Source organism: Zingiber officinale, chromosome 5A, assembly GCF_018446385.1.
Source record: "Zingiber officinale cultivar Zhangliang chromosome 5A, Zo_v1.1, whole genome shotgun sequence".
In the NCBI taxonomy this organism is placed as follows: domain Eukaryota; kingdom Viridiplantae; phylum Streptophyta; class Magnoliopsida; order Zingiberales; family Zingiberaceae; genus Zingiber; species Zingiber officinale.
The window spans coordinates 110,999,623-111,022,336 of NC_055994.1; the positions used below are offsets into that span (position 1 = coordinate 110,999,623).

The 22,714-nt window shown below is 46.0% G+C and overlaps 1 protein-coding gene across 1 annotated transcript; it reads left to right on the forward strand.

Moving 5' to 3' along the window:
* Positions 1 to 21,048: 21,048 nt before the first annotated feature.
* Positions 21,049 to 21,796, forward strand: LOC121979900 (probable methionine--tRNA ligase). The gene is made up of 2 exons (XM_042531878.1): positions 21,049 to 21,162; positions 21,566 to 21,796. The coding sequence occupies exons 1-2, from the start codon at positions 21,049 to 21,051 to the stop codon at positions 21,794 to 21,796; spliced, it is 345 nt and encodes a 114-aa protein (XP_042387812.1).
* The last annotated feature ends 918 nt before the right edge of the window (positions 21,797 to 22,714 follow it).

Consider the following 22,714-nt stretch of genomic DNA (forward strand, 5'->3'; position numbering starts at 1 on the left):
GCCGATGGAATCGAACGCCCGGAGGGATGGGTCTGATCGGCCTGCCGACCGGACGATATACGGCTGATGGTTAAAGGCGCCCTGTCGAAATCAGGGTTCCGGCGCTCAGGGGAAAAGGTCGTGGGCCGAGCGGACCTCACGCTCGGTCAGAGCCATAAGGTAACACTGCTAACAGTCCCCATAAAGCACATGATGGAGGATCTCCCCAAGTAAACCTGCGCATATGTCCGGCCGGATGTTGAGGAAGATGTCCGCCCGGAAGCCAGATTTGGAGCAAAGGGGAAAAGGACAAGGAACATCTTTTTCTGATAGCAGGTATGTTTCACGTGTGGGCCATGTTCCAAATCTTGTGACAAGGGATTCCGCTGTCCCATCGAGGACATGCTAAGACTGTAGCAGTATGGATTAGGGAAGCTCACTGACAAGTCCTTACTGGAGTATGGGCTAGGGACACGTGTACACCTCGGTAGGTGTACGCTCACTTCTTCACTGCCCTATATAAAGGCCTTCATTCTTCGTCGGAGGTACGCGGTCTACTAGTTTTAAATCCACTGTTTCTTTCTTGAGCTTCGCCTGACTTGAGCGTCGGAGGGTCGCCGCCGGGAATCCCTTCCCGGCCCGACTTCTGTGCAGGTTCGCCGGAGCTTTGTGCCACCAGTCGAAGATCCACGCCATCAGCCGGAAGCGCCACGTGCCCAGCGTCCGTTGACCCGGCATTCGGACAGGATCAAATTGGCGCCGTCTGTGGGAACGTTCCTGTATCCGAGCGGAAACAATGGATGAAGCTGGACGACAACACATGGTGACGCTTTCGAACGAGGAACTCGACGCCCTGATCGAGATAAGAGCCGCCAAGCTAGCAGAGCAAAAACAGAAAGCCACAGCTGAACGGCCCGAGCAGCAAGCAACGTCAACGTCTGGAGGTCGAGCGGAAGCATCGCCGGCCACCGTCGCATTTCATCGAGCCCTATTTCGTACCCCTGAAGCCGTACCAGATCATAGAGATAGGGGATCTTCTTCGGATGAGATGCCTAGACGAGACAACAGAAAAGGGAAAGCCCCCCGAGCGGACTTATCTCCCGAGCGGATCAATCGCCAATTTTCGGAGGCTATTCTGCAAGACCCTCTGCCCAAGCACTACGTGCCTCCGACGATCGGCGAGTACAACGGGACAACCGACCCAGATGATCATCTGGGTAAATTCGATAACACAGCCACTCTCCATCAATACACAGATGGAGTAAAGTGCCGAGTTTTTCTTACCACTCTCTCGGGATCGGCTCAACGGTGGTTCCAGAGGCTGCCGGACGGATCCATCACAAGCTTCAAGGACTTCCGAACGGCCTTCCTCCATCATTTTGTAAGCAGTCGGCGCTATCAAAAAACGAGCGTGAGCCTGTTCGCCATCAAGTAGGAAACCCAAGAATCGCTTCGAGCTTACATCCAGTGGTTCAACCAAGTAGCGATGGACATTCCAACGGTCACCTCGGAAACCATGATGAATGCCTTCACACAAGGCCTAGTAGATGGGGATTTTTTCCGATCACTCATCCGAAAGCCGCCCCGGGACTATGATCACATGCTCCACCGGGCGAACGAATACATTAACGTGGAAGAAGCGCAAGCGGCCAGGAAAAAAGAAACTCCAACAGAGCGGGCTCCTCCGGCCGAACGGAAACAGCACGCCGCTCATCAGCCGCCTAGAGGACCAAGGGCCGAAGCAATCCGATCCCCCCACGCCAGGTCCCATGTGCAAGAGGTAGCTGCCGCCCGGCCCAAGCCAAAGAAGAGATGGACCCCGATGTTCTGCTCCTTCCACCGGACGGATACGCACAACACAAGGGATTGTCGAAGTCTTCCCTTCGTGGCTCATCCTGTGCCCCGGAATGCCGGACGACGGTCTCCCCCAGTCGACAGGCGACAGAGAACTCATGAAGCCAATCGGACGCGAGCTGGTAGGCCACAACAACAGACTCCCGATCGGCATCGTTCCCCAAGGCAGGAGAATCGCCGAGCGTCTAGAGAGCGGTCTAGACCGTCCGCTCGGGAAGAGGAAAATAGAAGCAATACTTCCCGAGGCGAGATCAACGTTATAGCCGGCGGGCCGACCGGAGGAGACTCCAACCGAGCTAGGAAGGCGAGCGCCCGACAACTCCAGATTCATTCGGTCGGCTGTAGCCGAGAACGAGCGGAATGACCCGAAATTAGTTTCGGGCCCGGGGACTTGGAAGGAATTGAAGTACCCCACGACGACGCCCTGCTCATCAAAGCGGTAATAGCCAATTATACTATTCACCGTGTATTTGTTGACACAGGAAGCTCAGTCAACGTTATATTCAAGAAGGCGTTCGATCAGCTGCAAATTGATCAAGCCGAGCTGCAGCTCATGACAACTCCGCTCTACGGGTTTACGGGCAACGAGGTTCAGCCGGTCGGACAGATCCGGCTGGCTACCTCGCTGGGAGAAGAGCCGCTCAAGAGGACAAGAACAACAAACTTCGTGGTGGTCGATTCTCCCTCGTCCTACAACGTTATTTTGGGACGACCGGCTCTCAGCGAATTCCGAGCGGTCGTCTCAGCCTTCCACCAGAAGATCAAGTTCCCCGTGGAGGACAAAGTGGGAGAAGTACGGGGAGATCAACTAGCAGCTCGGCGATGCTACATCGAGATGGTCCGAGCAGAGGCCAATTCCGCTCGGAAGGCACCCCGGATCGAGGTAAACGCCATCACCGAAAAGTCATCCTCTTTAATTTATGAAAAAAAGAGGAAGTGCAGATACACCCGACCCGATCGGAGGCCACGACCTTCATCGCGTCCGATCTGGAGGCGATGCAGAAAGAGGAGCTGGTCCAATGCCTCAGAAGAAACCATGATGTCTTCGTCTGGTCTACACATGAGCTGCCTGGGATTTCACCAAGTATCGCGCAGCATGAGCTCCACGTCCGACCGGACGCACGGCCAGTAAAGCAAAGAAAAAGGGACTTCAGCGCCGAGCAGAATTCCATCATCCGAGCGGAGGTGGAAAAACTTCTGGAGGCCGGCCATATACGCGAGGTGCAGTTCCCGAGCTGGTTGGCTAACGTAGTGTTAGTCTCCAAGCCGGGCAACAAGTGGAGAGTATGCATAGATTTTCGGGATCTCAATAAAGCCTGCCCGAAAGATTTTTATCCTCTGCCCCGGATAGATCAGCTGGTGGACTCTACGGCCGGCTGTGAATTAATCTGTATGCTCGACGCCTACCAGGGCTATCACCAAGTGCCGCTCGCCCGTGAAGATCAAGAAAAAGTCAGCTTTGTGACGGCCGACGGCACTTATTGCTATAATGTAATGCCGTTTGGATTGAAGAATGCGGGGGCCACATATCAGCGCTTGATGAATAAAGTGTTCAGAGAGCAGATCGGACGGAATCTGGAAGTTTATGTGGACGACATTCTCATTAAGTCCATCCGAGCGGCCGATCTCTTCAAAGACATGGAGGAAACCTTCCGAACGCTACGCAAATATGGAGTCAAGCTAAATCCCCAGAAGTGCCTGTTCGGAGCAAAAGGAGGGCGCTTCCTGGGATACATAGTGACCGAGCGGGGAATCGAAGCAAATCCCAGCAAGGTGAAAGTTCTACAAGATATGCCGCCTCCAAAAAATACAAGGGAAGTGCAGCGTTTGACCGGTCGGATAACCGCTCTGTCCAGGTTCATCTCCAAAATCGCCGACCGGAGCCTTCCTTTTTTCAAGATCTTACGCAAAGCTACAAAATTTCACTGGGACGAAGAATGCGACCGGGCGTTCGAAGATTTGAAGGCATATTTGAACTCTCTCCCAGTATTAGCCAAGCCGACTGCGGGTGAGCCACTTCATATGTACTTGTCTTCAACCGAGCATGCAATCGGCTCAGCTTTAGTGAGGTCGTGCGGAGAAGAGCCTGTGTATTTCCTTAGTCACATTTTAAAAGATGCTGAATCTCGCTACACTGGGCTCGAGAAGTTGGCTTTCGCTCTGGTCCTTGCCGCTCGACGCATTCGTCCATACTTCCTGGCGCATACTATCATTGTCAAAACCAATAGCCTGCTCGGACGTGTTCTACTAAATCCAGAGGCATCTGGACGGCTCATCAAATGGACGACGGAGTTAAGTGAATTTGATATCCAATACCAGCCCCGCTCGGCGATCAAAGCGCAATCCTTGGCCGATTTTGTGACTGAGGTGCAAAGGTCGGAGCCGGAAGCTATGTGGAGAATATATGTGGACGGGTCGTCCACTCGGCTCGGAAGCGGGATTGGAATATTGTTACTCTCCCCTCAAGAAGAGAAGATGCACTTATCCGTCCGGCTGGATTATAAAGCTACCAACAATGAAGCAAAGTATGAGGCCCTCATAGCCGGCTTGCAGGCAGCACGGCGCTCAGCAGCTCTCTCGTACCTTCGAAATCAATAGTGCTCAGCTCAAGCTCTACGCTGAAGCCTTCGAGAAGCTCAAAGCTGACTTTAGAGAAGTTATTGTCCAGAAGAAACCCAGAGCAGAAAATTAAGCAACCGATGAGTTAGCCAAACTCGCGAGCTCGATAACACCGGTCGCCATTCAGAAACCAATTGAAAAAGTACTGTTGGTGGCGCACGTCGACCGGATGGAAGACCTCACATTTTCATGCGACTGGCGGACACCCATCATAGAGTTCCTCCGCTCGGGAGCCACACCATCCGACCGGAATGAAACCCAGCTGCTAAGGAGAAGAGCCGGTCGGTTCACACTCATCGGCGATCAGCTTTACAAAAAGGCTTTCTCGCGCCCGTTATTGAAATGCGTGAGCTCGGAAGACTCAGCTTACATCCTCCAAGAGGTACATCAAGGATCGTGCGGAGGACATCCAGGCGGACGATCACTAGCTAAGAAGATCCTGCTAGCCGGATACTTTTGGCCGACCTTACAAGCAGACGCCGCTCGGACAGTATCTACGTGCCTTTCATGCCAGAAGTACCATAATTTCTCCCACCGACCGGCCGAGGAAATGAAGGCATCAACCGTTTCATGTCCGTTCGATCAATGGGGAATGGATATTGTCGGTCCATTTCCGATGGCGACCGGGCAGAGGAAATTTTTGCTAGTGGCGGTCGATTATTTTTCCAAGTGGGTGGAGGTCGAGCCGCTGGCAAAGATCACCGAACAGATGGTCAAAAAATTCATCTGGCAACACATCATCTGTCGGTTCGGCATTCCTCGCCGATTGGTTTCCGACAATGGGCGGCAATTCACAGGGAAGGTGCTAGAGGATTGGTACAAAAGCTACGACATCGAGCAACACTTCACGTCCGTGACTTATCCCCAAAGCAACGGTCAAGCTGAAATAGCCAATCGAGAAATTCTTCGTATTCTGCGCGCTCGGCTCGACCATTTGGGAGGAAGTTAGCCGGATGAAGTGTCGGGCGTCTTGTGGGCCATCCGAATGACTCTGAAGGAAGGGACGGGCGTCACACCATTCCATTTGGTGTACGGTGGCGAAGCAGTTATTCCGGTTGAAGTCGGCGTCGAGTCCGTCCGGATCCAGAGCTATGATGATGGCAACGCCGAACGGAGGAACATGGAGCTGGATTTGGTCGACGAGGAGCGAGCCAAGGCGTCCGTTCGGCTGATGGCGTACCGGCAGCGGATGAAGCAAAATTACAACCGCCGTGTAATCCCCAGATCATTCCAGGTCGGCGATCTTGTCTGGAAGAAAGTCAAGCCGGTCGACGATGTCGGCAAGTTAGAAGCTCCCTGGGCGGGCCCCTTCAAGGTTATTGAGAAGCTCCGATCAGGAGCATATTATTTGGAGGATGAAGACGGGCGGCAGCTGGATCGACCGTGGAGTGCGAATCATCTCCAGCCTTATCGAGCGGGGTGAAAGGTGCACGAATGTAAATCATTTTTGTATATGTTAGTCGCCCGTGTCCTTGTAATGCAGGAAGCAAAATTAATGCAAAGGATGGCCAATGGATTCGCCGATCGGCATCGTCAAATTTAACCTGGAAGACCGTCGAGCTCCGACGTTAAATATCGAGAGACGAGCCGGCGTCTATAAACGTCCGAGCGGAAGACCGTCGAGCTCCGACGTTAAATATCGAGAGACGAGCCGGCGTCTATAAACGTCCGAGCGGAAGACCGTCGAGCTCCGACGTTAAATATCGAGACGAGCGGTGTCTATAAACGCTCGAAGGAAGACCGCCGAGCTCGACGCAATATCGAGACGAGCGGCTATAAACGCCCGAAGCGGAAGACCGCCGAGCTCGGACGTTAAATATCGAGAGACGAGCCGGCCTCTATAAGTCCAAGCGGAAGACCGCCGAGCTCACGGCGTTAAATATCGAGAGACGAGCGGCGTTTATAAACCGTCCAAGCGGAAGACCGCCGAGCTCGACGCGTTAAATATCGAGAGACGAGCCGCGTCTATAAACGCCCGAGCGGAAGACCGTCGAGCTCCGACGTTAAATATCGAGACGAGTCGGCGTTTATAAACGCCCGAGCGGAAGACCGTCGAACTCGACGTTAAATATTGAGAGGCGGGCCGGCGTCTATAAATGCTCCAAGCGGAAGACCGTCGAGCTCCGACGTTAAATATCGAGAGACGAGCCGGCGTCTATAAACGTCCGAGCGGAAGACCGTCGAGCTCCGACGTTAAATATCGAGAGACGAGCCGGCGTCTATAAACGTCCGAGCGGAAGACCATCGAGTTCCGACGTTAAATATCGAGAGACGAGCCGGCGTCTATAAACGTTCGAGCGGAAGACCGTCGAGCTCCGACGTTAAATATAGAGAGACGAGCCGGCGTCTATAAACGTTCGAGCGGAAGACCGTCGAGTTCGCCGCCGATATTGTTCGACCGACTCTACGTTCCGCTCGGCTCAAGGCCCAAAGGTTCTTGTCGGCTTATAGCGAGCAATCCTTGCTAGCAAAGCGGAATGATTACGCGTCCGGAATATTTGCCCGAACGGAAGGCCAGGGCCAAGTACTTCGCGAGAATGCCTTTCGAATGCCGGGGGTGTGATAATAGGCGAGCAGGCAACACACATATTAATTAGCAAAAGGACAGCGCAAAAAGATAGAGTGCGCGAAAGGAAAGCATTCCATTAAAAATAACATCTCAGGCCGGGCGGCCTAAGTACAAAAGGGATCATATTTAGCCGGGTGGCCAAATTACAAAAATCACTCGATATAATTGTAGAGGGTCTTGGGGATGTTATCTAGGAGCGCCACCTGATCGCCGGCCGGAATATTGGTGGACTCCGGAAGAAGGCCCTTTGACTTCAGATAGGTCATAGTGGCAGTCATGGCCAAGTCGAAGGCTGAGTACATCCGCTCGCAATTTTCTCCGAGAATTTGGGCGATCGGATGTGGCTCTGTCGTAGAGCGGCGACTCGGCTCGGCTCGAAGTCCTGATATTCTTTGAAAGCCGCCTGGGAGCTTGTGAGGGCCTCGTTCAGATTCTTAAGCTTTTCCGCGTCGGCCGAGCGCCCCGCCTTCTCCCTATCGAGCTGCTCTGTCAACTCCTTTATCTTCAGCTCCAGGCCCCGAGCCTCAACGTTCTTCTTCTCCAGATCGGAGATAGCTGTATTCTTCCGAGTGGTGGCCAGGGTTATTTTTGTGTCAAGCGACTTGACTTGTCGCTCGGACTCGGCCAAGGCGTGGGCCTGGTCGGCTGTCTTCTTCTGCTCGGCCGCCAGCAGAGTTTGAGCTTTCTTCAGCTCCTTTTGCAGCTCGGAATAGGAAGGGCCCTGAAGGCCGGATGGACCAACGGCGGCCTTCAGTTGCCGTAGCTCTTCATCCACCAAGGCCAAGCGGTTGGAAACCGCAATTTCCTCCACCCATCTCTGGCAAGGGAAAATTATAGTTATTAGCTGCCGATCAGAAAGAATGCATACAAAACTTTGTACGAGCAAACTTACCCCAGTGGCCTCCCGCATGTGGCTATTGGCCAAATTCCTAGGGGTATCAACGCTGTGCGTGCCCGAGCATTGGCCCACATCTCAGCTAGGGGCCCTTTCAAGGTGATGGTGTGCTCGGGCGCAGATGGACGGTCGGCCTCTGGCAGCAGCTCTTCGGTTGGTAGATGAAGAGTGACCCCAATCGTGCGGCCATGACCAGGGGTCGTCCGACCGGCAGTCGGAAGGGGATCAGAGGTCGGCGTAGAAAACTGGGAGTGAATGGTCGAGCGCTGGGCTGAATGGCGAGTGGGCGGATGGGTGCTGATTGGAATAGCCTCCACTAGAGCAGTTGGCTCATCCCAATCCGAAGGCGTCCGGTCGGACGAGATGGTTTCGGTCTCTGGCGCCTTGCCCCGAGCAGTTGCAGTGACCCGTTCGGATGGTTGGACTGCGGACCGAATCCATGACCCTCTTCAAAACACCAGCCATGACCGAATCCATAACGATGTCCGCTGCAAAGAAAGGAAAAGAAATCAGTTAGCAATCAAAGCAAATGCCCAACCAAAGTTCTTACCGAAGCCGGCCGGAAGAGGGGTCCGTATAGGACTCAGCCCGAAGATGTACATCACTCCCTCGTGGAGAAGTTTGTTGATGTCAAGTCGTAGACCGGCCAGTATATTTGCAGTGTGGAGGTAGTCCGGTCGGGTCTTGAACTTCTTCAACTCGGGAGTCGGGGGCAGACTGACTTGCCACTGGGTCGGGAAGTTTACCTGATTGGGCATACGGATGTAGAAAAAATAATCCTTCCAATGTTTATTGGAAGTAGGGAGTTTGTTGAAAAAGACCAAGCCGGGCCGAGCTTGGAACATGAAGGTGCCCGACTCTGCTTGCTTGGGGTAATAGAAATAAAAGAAGACCTCCGGTCGGAGGGGGATGTTGTGAATCTTAAACAAAACAACAACACCGCAGAGGAGACGGAAGGTATTGGGTACTAAACTGCCGAGCGGCACACCGAAAAAATTATAGACGTCTATAATGAAAGGGTGCACAGGAAAACGAAGACCGGCGGTAAACTGGTCTCAGAAGACACAGAAAGCTCCGCGCAGCGGCCTGTGAGGCCGAGCGGCGGGACCAGCTAAGCGAATTTCGAAATCCTCGGGAATTTCGAAATTGTCTGCCAAAATATCGAAGTCCCGCTATTCGAATCGGGACTGCATGGTGGTGTACTATGGGCCGAGCGACTGATCTTCGGGATTGGAAGAGCTAGCCATGGGCCGAGCGGAAGGAGTCAAAAGGCAAAAAGGCAGGAGCGAAATAACAGCAGACGAAAGGAAGTTTCAAGGATCGAAACTGAGAGAGAAATGCGGAGGAAACACCGGAAAGGAGGAAGGAAAGATATAAAACCTTGCTGCGGAGAAAGGGATCAAGGAAAAGGCGCCGGAGAGCGTCGGAGAGCAGAAACAGGATCGCCGGAGCTCCGAAGCGCAGGAGGCAATAGTCGAAATCGCGGAGGCAGATAAGGAAGAGAAGGAAACGAAGAATTTATAGGGTGAAGGTCGGGCGGCCTCCACCGTTCGATCCAGGTCACGGGAATCAAAGCATGCATCGAACCGTCCATTTCGAATCGCTTCGATCACATCAAAACACCACGCCACCGCCGCCGTACATCGATGGCAGTGCGCCACGTGGCATTCAATCATTCGGAGCATTTAATGAAAGCATGCTCAACCTTAATGTCGAGGATTGGCGCAGAACACGAGGAGATCCGGTGAAGACCATTGTTGATTCGCTTAAGGCTACCTCTATAGTTGGCCGAGCGGATGATACAAGTACGGAGGAACCGCTCGACCGGATTCTTAGTCCAGTCAGTCGTTGATTCGCCTCCTTCGACTAGACTTGAAGGGGAGGCAAGTGATCCGGTAGTAAGAGCAGGGGGGCCCCGCCCTGTGAAGTCAACGCCACGTGGAAGTCACAGTGGCAGACGTCCATCCGGAGAGGGCCGGGTCCGACCAGACGGCCGGAGAGGGCAGGGTTCGACCGGACGTTCAGCCGGCCGATGGAATCGAACGCCCGGAGGGATGGGTCCAATCGGCCTGCCGACCGGACGATATACGGCTGATGGTTAAAGGCGCCCTGTCGAAATCAGGGTTCCGGCGCTCAGGGGAAAAGGTCGTGGGCCGAGCGGAACTCACGCTCGGTCAGAGCCATAAGGTAACACTGCTAACAGTCCCCATAAAGCACATGATGGAGGATCTCCCCAAGTAAACCTGCGCATATGTCCGGCCGGATGTTGAGGAAGATGTCCGCCCGGAAGCCAGATTTGGAGCAAAGGGGAAAAGGACAAGGAACATCTTTTTCTGATAGCAGGTATGTTTCACGTGTGGGCCATGTTCCAAATCTTGTGACAGGGGATTCCGCTGTCCCATCGAGGACATGCTAAGACTGTAGCAGTATGGGTTAGGGAAGCTCACTGACAAGTCCTTACTGGAGTATGGGCTAGGGACACGTGTACACCTCGGTAGGTGTACGCTCACTTCTTCACTGCCCTATATAAAGGCCTTCATTCTTCGTCGGAGGTACGCGGTCTACTAGTTTTAAAGCCACTGTTTCTTTCTTGAGCTTCGCCTGACTTGAGCGTCGGAGGGTCGCCGCCGGGAATCCCTTCCCGGCCCGACTTCTGTGCAGGTTCGCCGGAGCTTTGTGCCACCAGTCGAAGATCCACGCCATCAGCCGAAAGCGCCACGTGCCCAGCGTCCGTTGACCCGGCATTCGGACAGGATCAATTACCTAGGGTTACCTCCCCCTACGGTGTTCCCTTTCTTAGAATTCACTCCTCCCAAGACATCTCTTTACCTAAATTATCTCCCCTTAGGGTTTTTCCTTGCTTTCACTTCTCCAAAATTTCGCATTACCTAGGATTTTTCTCTTGCCAAGTATCTAATCACCCTTAACTTACTTGGACTTTCCAATCACTCAGTAAACTAGTCACCCTTATCAGTCATCTAGTCACATTAATTTATCCGGACTTGTCAGTCACTCAATAGATTACTCACCCTTGCTAGTTATCCGGTCAACATTAACCTAACTAGATTCTATTAATATATTATCAAATAAATATCAAAATCTAGAGGTCGATTATATCAATAGAGACTTAGATATAGAACATTAAATCAAAGTTAAATTAGTGAAGATGAAGAGCACTGAAGGCGGGTATACCAAGAAGGGAAAAAATGCAAGTGAGCATGAAGGATAATACAAAGGGAGACAACATGCTTAGTGCATCTAATGTATGAGAGTTTGGTAGAAGAGTATACAGAGTGAGACGGATGATACGGAAAAGTATTAAAACACTCAGTGCATCAAAAAAATGAGAAGCCATATGAAAGATTATTGGAGATGGCAGAAGATAACTTCAGTTAGATGATGGTTAAGTAAAGAACATGTACTCAAGCAAGGTAGAACTCAACCTAGGTAGACTAAGCCATTAGATGGATTGGAGTCCAATTAAATTATTAGTCTGCAAAGGCAATCGACTTAGGGACTAAGATAGTCAACTAAAAACCTTCTAAAAGTTTGCCTCAATTGGTGCAGTTGACTACAAGCACAGTCAACTAAAGATTTGTAATAAATTGATTGATATAAGAGTTATTTGAGGAATCGAAGAAAAAGATCTTAAGCTGCAAAACTCAGTAAAGGCATTCAATTGGAGGTTGATGATTAATCGACTGATGACCTTGGATTGAGTCATAATAGGATTCGTCCACAAGTCAAGTGAAATAGTGATGTTGTACTAATCGACTAATGGATTTTGGATGAAGGAATAATCCCATGAACCTATCGTGCGTATGAGAAATAGTCATATCAATTGACTAATGATGTTTCAACAGTCGACTTGACTGTGTTAAAAATTTTCATGCTAGTGAAGCTCTTCATGGAGGAGGTGTTTAATTAGGGTTTAGAAATTTGAACAGAAGCCACAATTTACAAAACCATAGCCATTATCCATTATATTCATGAGCCGTATTGATGTTATCATAATTCTTACAGTGTTAATCATATGTATGAGATGTCTCCACCTCTAACATTTTATCAATGAGAACCATATTAAATAATATGTTTCTAGTATGATTTTTTTTTCTGTTTTTATGTTATTTACACTACTAATATTTATGAGTAATTGTTGAGAGTGCAACCAGAGAAAAAGAGGTTTTTAATTTGCATGCATGTGGATTATTCACCCTCCCCCTCTGGCAATCCAACACACCTAGATGGGATCAACAACTATATCTCTTTTTTAAAGATTAATTAGGATAATGTCAGTTTCAACACTTGAGGGCTAAGAGCATCTCTAATGGAAAGTTTGTCTAAAGTTTATAAAATTAAAAAAAAAGTTCAATTAAACACTTTTATGATTATGTAGATGAGATTTAGAGTTCTCCGTTTAAGAGTATGTTTAATTTGTTGAACTTATTTTTTTCTCTTACCGATGGAACCAATAATTAATAATGACATTTAATTACATCTTTAATCTTTTAAAATAATTAAAAAATAAAGTATTTATGAAACATTTAGTTATAATATTTTATTATATAAACTGTTAGTAATAATTAAAGTATTTTTAAAAAAAATAAATATATTGGAGATGACTATAATTAAATTAAAATTCATAAGTTAATGAATATTAAATAAAATTTATAAATTTAATTAAATGAAAATTATAAATTTAATTAAGTTAAAAATTATAAATTTATTAATTATAAATTAAATTAAAGATTATAATTAATTAAAATACTAAATAAAAATTATATAAAGATATTGATACAGTGATAAAGGGGGTCCACTAAGTGTGGGTCAAAGGACGGAGATAGCAGTCGATATGGAGGTCAAAGCCAAGGATATCAACGCTAGAGAACCAATGGACTTACCAAAAGGGGGGGGGGGGGGCGAGCGGAGCTCTCCTGCAATGACCGATCGGGCATGAACCGCCTGGCCGACAAAGAACTGGTCCAAACAGAACACTCGTACAACCAAGATCATTAGACGCTCATCATGAAGCAGAGAAATGTTGGGACGACCGGAGCGTTAGTCCGGTCGAGTAGAAACAAGCTACTGAGTCGAGCCACCGCAGGGAAGAGCAGTCGAGTCCAATCGAGCTAAGGAGTTTCTAGCCGAGCGGTTATACTGCTCGTCCGAGTAGAGGGATCATTGATGTATCTCTTAATATTCTTCTAGAATATAGTGTCGCTGATACAAGGCATGGTCAACAGGCGGATCGTACGACAGAAACTTCTACTATCTTGTCAAGGATATGCATGCCTTGTTAAGGTATGGTATCAGAGGCACTTTCTTGACAGGTCCTTTCATAAGATAAATTGAAGAACGTGTCCACGCCTCGAGGAGCATGCACATCACCTGTTGGAGCGCTATATAAAGGGGGTTCATGCACCAGCGGAGATACACATTATTCACTATTCACGCTTATGCTCACTGTTGCTCCGTCTTCTTCTCTCTTTCTGGTGACTGATTTGAGCATCGGAAGGCCAACACCGGGAACCCCTTCCCCAGCTCTGCACTAATGTTTCTTGTGTTGCAGAGTGGAGCGAGGTCTACATCTAGTCAATGCAACAGCCACATCCCTAGCTAGCCATCTTCTGATTTTTGAACAAGAACATATTGGGAACGTAGACTACATTTGATACGTGAAAATGGATGATGCTGGATGACTCGCCACGGTGACTTTAACAAAGGAGGAACTAGATATGCCTATACAAGCCCGAGCAACAAAAATAGTGGAGCAATAACAACAGCAGGCACTGTCTGAGCACCAGGTACATGAGCCCGCGACATCAGCAGTGGGCCATCAGGCCGGATATAGGGAACGAGCGGAGCATGTATTCGTTCGGGGATAGAATAAGAAGCCAACCGGCATATATGGGGATGTGCCCAACACACCAATCCCCTTCCATCGGGCACTGTTCCATACCCCATCAGAGGAGCAGTGTCGAGCGGACAAGGAACAAGGATCCTCCTTGGACGACGCTCCCATTCAGGACACGCGGAAAGGGAAAGCACCAAGGAATATTGATTTATCCAAGTGGATCAACCAACAGTTCTCTTAAGGGATATTGGACGACCTTCTGGCAAGACACTACACCCCACCAATGATTGGGGAGTACAATGGAACGATCGATCCGTGTAAAATATTGAAAATAGGTGAATATTAATAAGGAAATTTTTCGAAATTTTTAAAAATTTTTCAGGAATTTTTTGGAGCTCGTATGGACGAGTTAACGGGGATAAAACGGGGCCGGGAAAAAGCCTGTTTAGGCTACCTCATTTAAGCTAGGAAATGTTATATTATATTTCCTTTTTATTTTCTCTTTTTCTTTATTTTTTTTCTTATTCTTTTTCTCCGCTGACCCGTGCCGAGGCGCTCCTCGCGCCTTCTCCCCTGACGCAACCCTTCTCCCCCTCGCGCCCGACGTCGTGCCCTAACCGGCGGCGGTTACCTTCCTCCCTTTCTATTTCTCGCCACAGCCTCTTCCCCTCGCCACTGTCCGTTGCCCCTCATCGCAGTGGAGATCCCCAAATCGCATCAAGAGTCGTCGCCTCTTCGAATTGGATCCGAGCCTTAGCGCCGATCACCGGGCTGCGCCCTTTGCTCCTCTGCCCTAGAACTCGAGCCGACGTTGTCGACCAAGACTGTTTCTGCCCTAGCGCCGGTTGCCACCACCTCTGTGCCTGCCGACGCCGCACTTTCAGACCCCAGCGCCGGCCGCCGTCGCTTGTGCCCTAACGCCGGCCTCACCTTCACCTTCTTCCCGAGCCACCCCGTGCCCTAGATTGGGTTCCCAGTCATCTTGCTCGTTGATGCACCTCTACACGGTGCCGACGCCGCTGCCCTAGTGCCAACGCCGCTGTCCTAGTGCCCTCTGCCTTGATCAAATCCACGGTGAGGTTTAGTTTGGTTGGAAATTCTGTAGTTTCAAGGATTTTGATTAATTGTTGATTTGGTTTGTTCGTTTTGTTCCAACAGCAATCAATTTGTGCTGGTAGCCACAGTTCTGGTGTGGATAAACAAGCACGGCTATGAGTTGGGTAAGGAAAATTAGGTATTTCCGATTTATGATGTCCTCATCTTAATTGGACCGTGGGAAAGAATTTTTAATAGGATGTGTTGTGGTTTTCTTGATCTAGCAATTTATGTTGTTGCTAGCGGCGACAAGTCGATCTCCAGTTGTGCGGATGACAGAAGCTTTAGAGTTGTGAGGTAAGGTGTAGAGAAAGTAATTTCTTTTGTTGCATCATACACCTAATTGGAGCTATGAAAAAGATAAGGGATGAATAATACATAAACTTAGTTAAGTTTAAGTTGGTTATATATATATGGTATAGGTTTGGAATTTGTCTACTGATATGATTAGCGTTATACCCTAATTTTTGGGTTAGAGGTTTTGTTTAGCTATTTATAAGAATTGTAGCGAAATAAAACATGTCTATATGTTCGATACAGGACTTTGACGCGAGACGTGTATCTCAACCACCATATTTGGACTTTTCGATTGGAGGCGGGTACTTTGACTTATGTCTTTTGATAAGCATAATAATGTGTTTAACATATAGCAATGATTGTGTTTTCCATTTGTTTCGGTTGGTCACTACATAATTTGTTACATGTTGCTTGTTTACTTATTATGCACTGCATGTTATTATTTACCTGATCATACATGCTTTAGTGGTAGTGACACAACCATATTATATATTATGTTCAAGACCTAGGATTTATTTGATACCCTATCTAATCGGTGTACCTTCCATTTGATACATTGTCTTGTGGTACACACTTTGTATTTATTTATATGGTTATTGTTATGCTGTTCATGATATTGCCATGTTTAGTGTCATGCATCATCTTGCATGATTGCATGCTGTGCGATTGTCTACTCCATTATTGTCGAGCACATCACCAGTTACATGTATCTATACACACCACCACTCATGGGTTAGTGGTATATCAGACAGGTGTGTGGCAGTTTTGCTGTTTGGCTCCGTTGGTCTGGTGACTCAGCGTGGTAGCCGGCAGACAGTTCCGCTCTGTTTGGCTCCATTGGTTTAGTGTAGCAGCGTGGTAGCCGGCATGCAGTTGGACTTTGTTTGGCTCCGTTGGTCCGCTCATGGGTAGTGTGACGCAGCGTGGTAGTCGGCAGAGATTCCTCCCCGTCATCGTGTACCGGGAGATGAGAGCATTGCGCTCCCCCATTTATGATTTGGGGTAGGAGTATGTGTGTACTTCGACAGCATCCCGTCCGCTCGGTCACTCATCAGGGGCAGTGATGTCAGAGTGCACGGTTGTCACAACCCTACCCACTCGGACTCACCATTGTGTGTGAGATGGTTGACTGGCGTCAGGGGTGACCATGTCATTGGCATCATATGCATGATGCATTTATTGCTTGTGTTTGCTGCATTTATATGGATGCATATGATTGACATGCATACAGGATTATGACACCCTCGGTCTGACGACCCTGTTACCCTTATACCTTGGTCCGGGTTAGTACAGCTTTTCTCCTGCATTCCTCAGTTGCATTTACCTTTCTTGTATCAGGAGACTGTACGCATGATTAGTGCTAGTTGTTATATTCTTTATTATGCATATCAGTTGTTACCCGCTAAGCGTTGGACTCACCCCCGCCTCCGTTGTTATTTTCAGGTTGATGCTGTCAGGAGGTAGTTCCAGTCGCTAGTCCCCACTGCACATAGTGCTAGTCCTCTGCAGACCACGAGTTGTTATTTTAGTTTTCTCTATCAGACTATGTCTTAGTCTTGTATTGATTTTACTTATGGATCTTGTATGGATTCTTATCGTTGATGGACTTTGGTATGGTTTGGATATGTTTTACTCCATGCCTGCCTGGACGGCAGAAGAGGTGAGCTTGTCGGATTTAAGCTTTACGAGTGTAGTTTAGTAGGGTTGTTTTCGAGTCATCGTATTACTGTTCTATTTGTTTACTACTTAACTGCGTGGTTGTGTCAGCCAGAGGCTGAAATTGGTATTAACTGCGTGGTGATTGTTTTATTATTGTTATTATTCCAGCCGCATGTGGCTGAGGTATATAATGCTGTAGAAAAGTTTCAGATTGTCCGCCGTACAGGGAAGATGCTGCCGAAATTTCTTCGGACAGAGACTCCTCCGGGGCGTAACAATCCGGACGACCACCTGGCCAAGTTTGATAACGTGGCCACACTCCATCAATACACTAACGGAGTGAAGTGTCGAGTCTTCCTCACTACCCTTTCTGGATCAGTGCAGCGCTGGTTCAGACGATTGCTTATCGACTCGATTCATAGCTTCAAATACTTCCGAGCGACATTATTGCACCACTTCGCCAATAGCCACCGCTACCAAAAGACAAGCATTAATCTGTTCGCGTTGAAGCAAGGACCTAAAGAGGCATTGAGGGCCTACATCAAGCGGTTCAACCAAGTGGCTATGGATATTCCATTGGTCTCCTCGAAAATATTGTTGAACGCCTTCGCCCAGGGGCTCACTAAGGGGGAATTCTTCCACTCCCTCATCCGAAATCTGCTGAAAGACTTCGAACACTTGCTCAGGAGGGCCACAGAATACATAAATGTAGAAGAGGCCCAAGCGGCGAGAAGGAAGGAGGCGCCTGCTAAACCCATAACATCGCTTGAGCGGTGACCACCGAGTAGCCAGCAACCACCCAAGGGGCTCCGATCGGGAGGAGCATAACAACACCAGGAGCCAATTGTTGGTATTATCCTTAAGAGTCAATTATGAGATGATTATGCTTTTTGGGTTACTCATTGAGTTAGACTCACATGAATTCACTCATTGGATTGAGCACTCATTGGATTGAGTCCAATCCGACTTAGATACATTGGATTAATGGGTTAGACTCATTGAGTTATTGGATTAATGGTTAATATAATATAATAATCCAACCCAATAAGAGGAATACAACGAGACAAAAATCATTGGTATTCATTAGATGAATATAAATAGGTTTTTGATTAGATTTTTCATTAGAGATGAAAAGTGCGACTTTTGATCTTCCCTTCTTCTTCCTCTTCTTCCTTCTTGGCCGAATCCCATTTTTGGCCTAATCACCTTGTGTGGCTAGCACCACGAAGGTGGTTCTTCTTTGAAGGCTTAGTTCGTGTGACGAACGAAAGACGTGTTTGTGTGGATACCATAGAGGTGTGAACACTTGATCGCGCTGAGATCTGCATCCAAAGAAAACTTACTGTCGGGACTGCAAATGGCACATAACAAAGGTATAAATCTCATCAAACTTAGTATATGTGTTTTTCTCCTTCGCACGGATCTTCTAGAGAGGATCTAGTAAAATTTCCGCTGCGCTTTTCATGTGTTTAGCGCGCTAGATCCCTATAGTGGTATCAAAGCCACTTGTGAATGTGTATACTAAGTAGTTAGATTTTATATGTGATAAAGAAATTGCATGAGATGTTTACTATGATTTGCATGATTATGAGTATATGTTTTGTTGGAACCGAAACAAAGTTATTGTGAACAAAATGGTCTCGACCAAACTAAGTCTCAGCCAAATTCTAAGTCTCGGCCAGATTGTGAGTCTCGGCCAAATTATGAGTTTTGGCCAAAAGGTGTTTTGTTGGGAACAAAACATAGTTGGTGTTGTGACCAGCAAGGTCTCGGCCAAAGGTGTTTTGTTGGGAACGAAACATAGTTGGTATTGTGGGCAGTAGGGTCTCGGGTATGGTGGCAACTCATACAATGAGTATGCAAAATAATTTTACTTCGGGGGCGCTGCCTCGTCACCCCCGCAAGGGGCGCTGGTCCCTTGACCCCCGCTCGCTAACCGACTAATGGGACCGCTGTGCCATTACGGCTCATAACTCTTTGTTGAAATCATAGTAGATTTTATGTCATAATAATATGATGAATATATATGACATGGTGTATGGTTATGACCCTCTATCCCAATGTAATTTGATGTGTGTGTTATGTTGTAATTCACAATACAACCTACGTGTCGTGCCTTCATCTTTTATCACTCTTGTTATAACTTTGGACTACCTTCGAATGTAACTCGAGATTTCTTTAGGTTTTGTAATGTACAAATTAGAGAGAATTAGTCTACTGGACGATGGTGAAAAAAGAAAAAGGACAACAACACATGACGGCCAAGGAAGCACTTGGAGAAGATGCTTTGACCTAGGTTGACTTTTCGATTTTCTCATTTGCTCGAGAAGATCGTAGATAATGGGGCCATAACCATGTCACGTTTTATTTAACATATATGTTGATGTATGTCATGATATGCCATGAATGTATGTGATGCATATGTAGCTATCGTAATTAGGTATCTTTCATATGTCTACCAAAGTTTGATACTCACTACTATCTCGATCATTTATAGTCAGGATTTGCCAAAGTAAAGTGACTCGTTTTATCTTGGTAGAGTGCAACAAGATAATTATGATGTCTGACTATTTGGACTTTAGGTGTGACTTAACTAAGTTATCTCAATTGGATTGAGAACTTAGAGGCATATCTCATACGATGTAATTCAATTATACTAGTCTTGAGCGATTAGCCAAAGCTAACTCAAGATGTGTTATAATGTAGATTTCATAAGATAGGCAAATGAACAAATAGTCTTGTTCACCCAATGATACAAGAGTTACATAGGATGTAATTGGTAAATGTTATCTACCTAAGTTATACAAATCTTGGGCGATTAGTCAAAGATAACTCAAGATAAGTTATAATATGGATCTTGTTCAATTGGTACATGTTGCCTACCTAAGTTATAGAAGTCTTGGGCGATTAGCCAAAGCTAACTTAAGATGAGGTATAATATGGATCTTGTCCCACTTGAATGTCTTTGCTCCTAGGTTTAGAGCTAGTAATGACTTGCTCCTTCCAAGCTTTCACTACAACAAAAACATTAAAAGACAACGGTTAAAAACCGTTGTCGTAGGCCCTTTAAAACCGTTGTAACTGGCAGTGTTGTTAAAAGTGGAGGCTACGACAACGGTTTTAAACCGTTGTCTTTTGAATGAAAAGACAACAGTTTTGCAACGGTTTTAAACCGTTGTCTTTGAATGAAAAGACAACGGTTTAAAACCGTTGTTGTTTAGAGCATTTTTTATTAACACTGCTAGTTTACAACCGTTTTTGGGGCTTTGACAACGATTTTTAACCGTTGTCTTTGAGGGTGATAGACAACAACAACAGTTTTAGATCATTGTCTTTTAAATTATTATCTTTTAATACCAATATATCATATTTCAATATAAATATATAATAAAGAATCATAATCACAAAAGAAAGAATATTTTCCATATCAATGTCATTCAAAATGTTACTTATACAAGAATTATATTACAATCACAAAAGAAAAAACATGTCTAATATTCAAATAAAATTTATCCCAATACAAATAAACAAATAAACTTCATTTACAACTAATGAATAATTGTCAAAAGACTAGAAACTTGTGATGGTGGTTCATGTCATGTAGGATTGCAAGTAATTATTGTCAACTCAAGCCCCATCAAAATCTTCAACTTGTAGAATTTCATCGGACTCCTCTTTCTCACTTGCTGATTCTTCCATATCAACCTTTTCCAACATTCTGGATTTTTGTGAATCAAAGTATGTGAGCAAAGCACCAAAAATAAAAGGGAAGAATATAATACCTGTAGAAGACGTAAAACAGGGTTGATAGCTGAAATTTGGAGAAATGTAGTTGCTACAATCACAATAATAGATTTGATAAATCATATACTCTTCAAGTACCCCATTCATATCGGCAAATAAAACCACAACATAAAACTTTGTCAATAGAACCTACAAAATATAAACATATATTAGAAGAGTTCATCATTATCTGAAGCACTAGTAACTCTGGACCATATACAATTTTTGATACAAGGAGAAGGTTTCAGGAAGATTTATCCTAGACCTGCAAATGAAGCTACTTTTTAGTGTTGTATTAATGTAAATGGTTTTCCAAGTTTTGAAGTATTAATAAAACTTGGCTTAATGAAGTTAAAGCTTATACTAGAGCTCAATAAGTTTCTCATGTGACCTGCTGTAGGAAATTCTAAGAAACAACATAACAAGCCTTCTGGCAGTACAAAAATGAAGTCTGCTGAAACAGAAATTTCTGTCTCAAGACTTGACATACCTGTTGGCCTCATCAAAAAAGTTCAGAAGCACCCAAATGCAGATTCACTCTATGTTGAAGAAATTGATGTCGACGAAGAATCCCCTTGAACAGTTGTTAGTGGCCTCGTGAAATATATTCCTCTTGAGGAAATGTAGGTTTATTTTGCTACCCTTTTCAAATTTTCTTCCATTTGGATGTGAATTTCCTATGTTCTCTAAATCACTGGTGCAAAATCGGAAGGTTTGTGTCCTCTGTAACTTGAAGCCTGCAACCATGAGGGGCATTAAGTCACAAGCAATGGTCATGGCTGCATCAAACGATGACCACACAAAGTTAAGTCGTTAACTCTGCCTCCATTCTTAAAAGTCTTTGCTTTTACTAACCTGTTAGTTTTTTAGTATTATAATATTGGTTGGTTTACCTGGGAAATTATCAGCTTTACATGTGATCATTCATCAAGAACGACTAATGAATTCATTTTGTTTCCAGGTTGAGTTAGTTGATCCACCATCATCAGCCAAGGTTGGTGAACGAGTGACCTTTCTCGGATACTCAGGCGAACCAGACAGCGTCTTAAACGCCAAGAGCAAAGTTTGGGAGAAGCTGCAGGTTGATCTGCAGTCTAATAAAGTGCTGGTTGCCTGTTATAAGGATGTGCCTTTCACAACATCTGCTGGTGTTTGTAAAGTTTCGTCTATCACAAATGGAGCCATAAGGTAGACAATCTGCCTTTTTTACATTAAGGTCCAATGCATTATAAACCAAAAATTATAACAAGTATGAGATCAAAAAAGTATTGAACAACAAACATAAATCTTAAATGAGTTTCATATGCTAAATAAACTCCATCAAGAAACTACTATTTGATTAAAGGATAAAATTTCTAGTCTTAGTGAAAGTGCAGGCTCAACTTGCAACTTTAATCAACTTATTCAAGCAATAGCGAATACAACTTGATCAAGGGCTTCATGTAATTCCCACTAGTGGGTGATTCTTAATCAACAATTATTATCTTAAAGGAGAGATCAAGGGATTCTCGGATAAATCTATTGTAGCATTGCATAAACTAAGCTAACTAAGCTCTGACAGATCTTGTTTCACCATCAAGTTTCTAGAAACAAAATAAAACCATTAGTGTGTTTAAGAAAACAAAGACTTCTAATCTACTTATCTGTCAAGCGCCCAAGAGGTATGCGTTTCATCAAGACTAATAATCTGTGAATAAAGTCAATAGGAGATTAAGGACTAAGATTAAGGGCACTTTCAAAGAGGAACAATTATAACGTCAAGCATAAGGAAAAATATAGAATTAAGTAAATTATACAGTAGCCCAGCACAAGTGACACAATAGACTTCTTCCGAGACAACTAAGATATTAACAGACTTATTTTGCACTCATTTCTATCTCAAGAATATTCCATTAAGAGGGAAAAAGCTAAACTAGATGCAAACTAACCTTTCCATTCGGCATTGCAAGTATTTCTTTGATTCGCTCGATCTCTACGATTAGAAAAATGAGAAGGCAATAAGAAATAATCATAAGAAATCTAATACATAAAGGAGTATAAAAGAATCTGACAATGTTTACTCGCATTGGAAGAATAAATTATATCATTGGATTATAGCACCAGAAAAACA

Bases quoted from the DNA above. Each gene is read 5' to 3' on its own strand.
- LOC121979900 (XM_042531878.1), top strand. From the start codon at position 21,049: ATGAAGTCTGCTGAAACAGAAATTTCTGTCTCAAGACTTGACATACCT. The intron at 21,163-21,565 runs GTCGACGAAGAA...TTTTGTTTCCAG, and splicing joins TCTATGTTGAAGAAATTGAT to GTTGAGTTAGTTGATCCACC.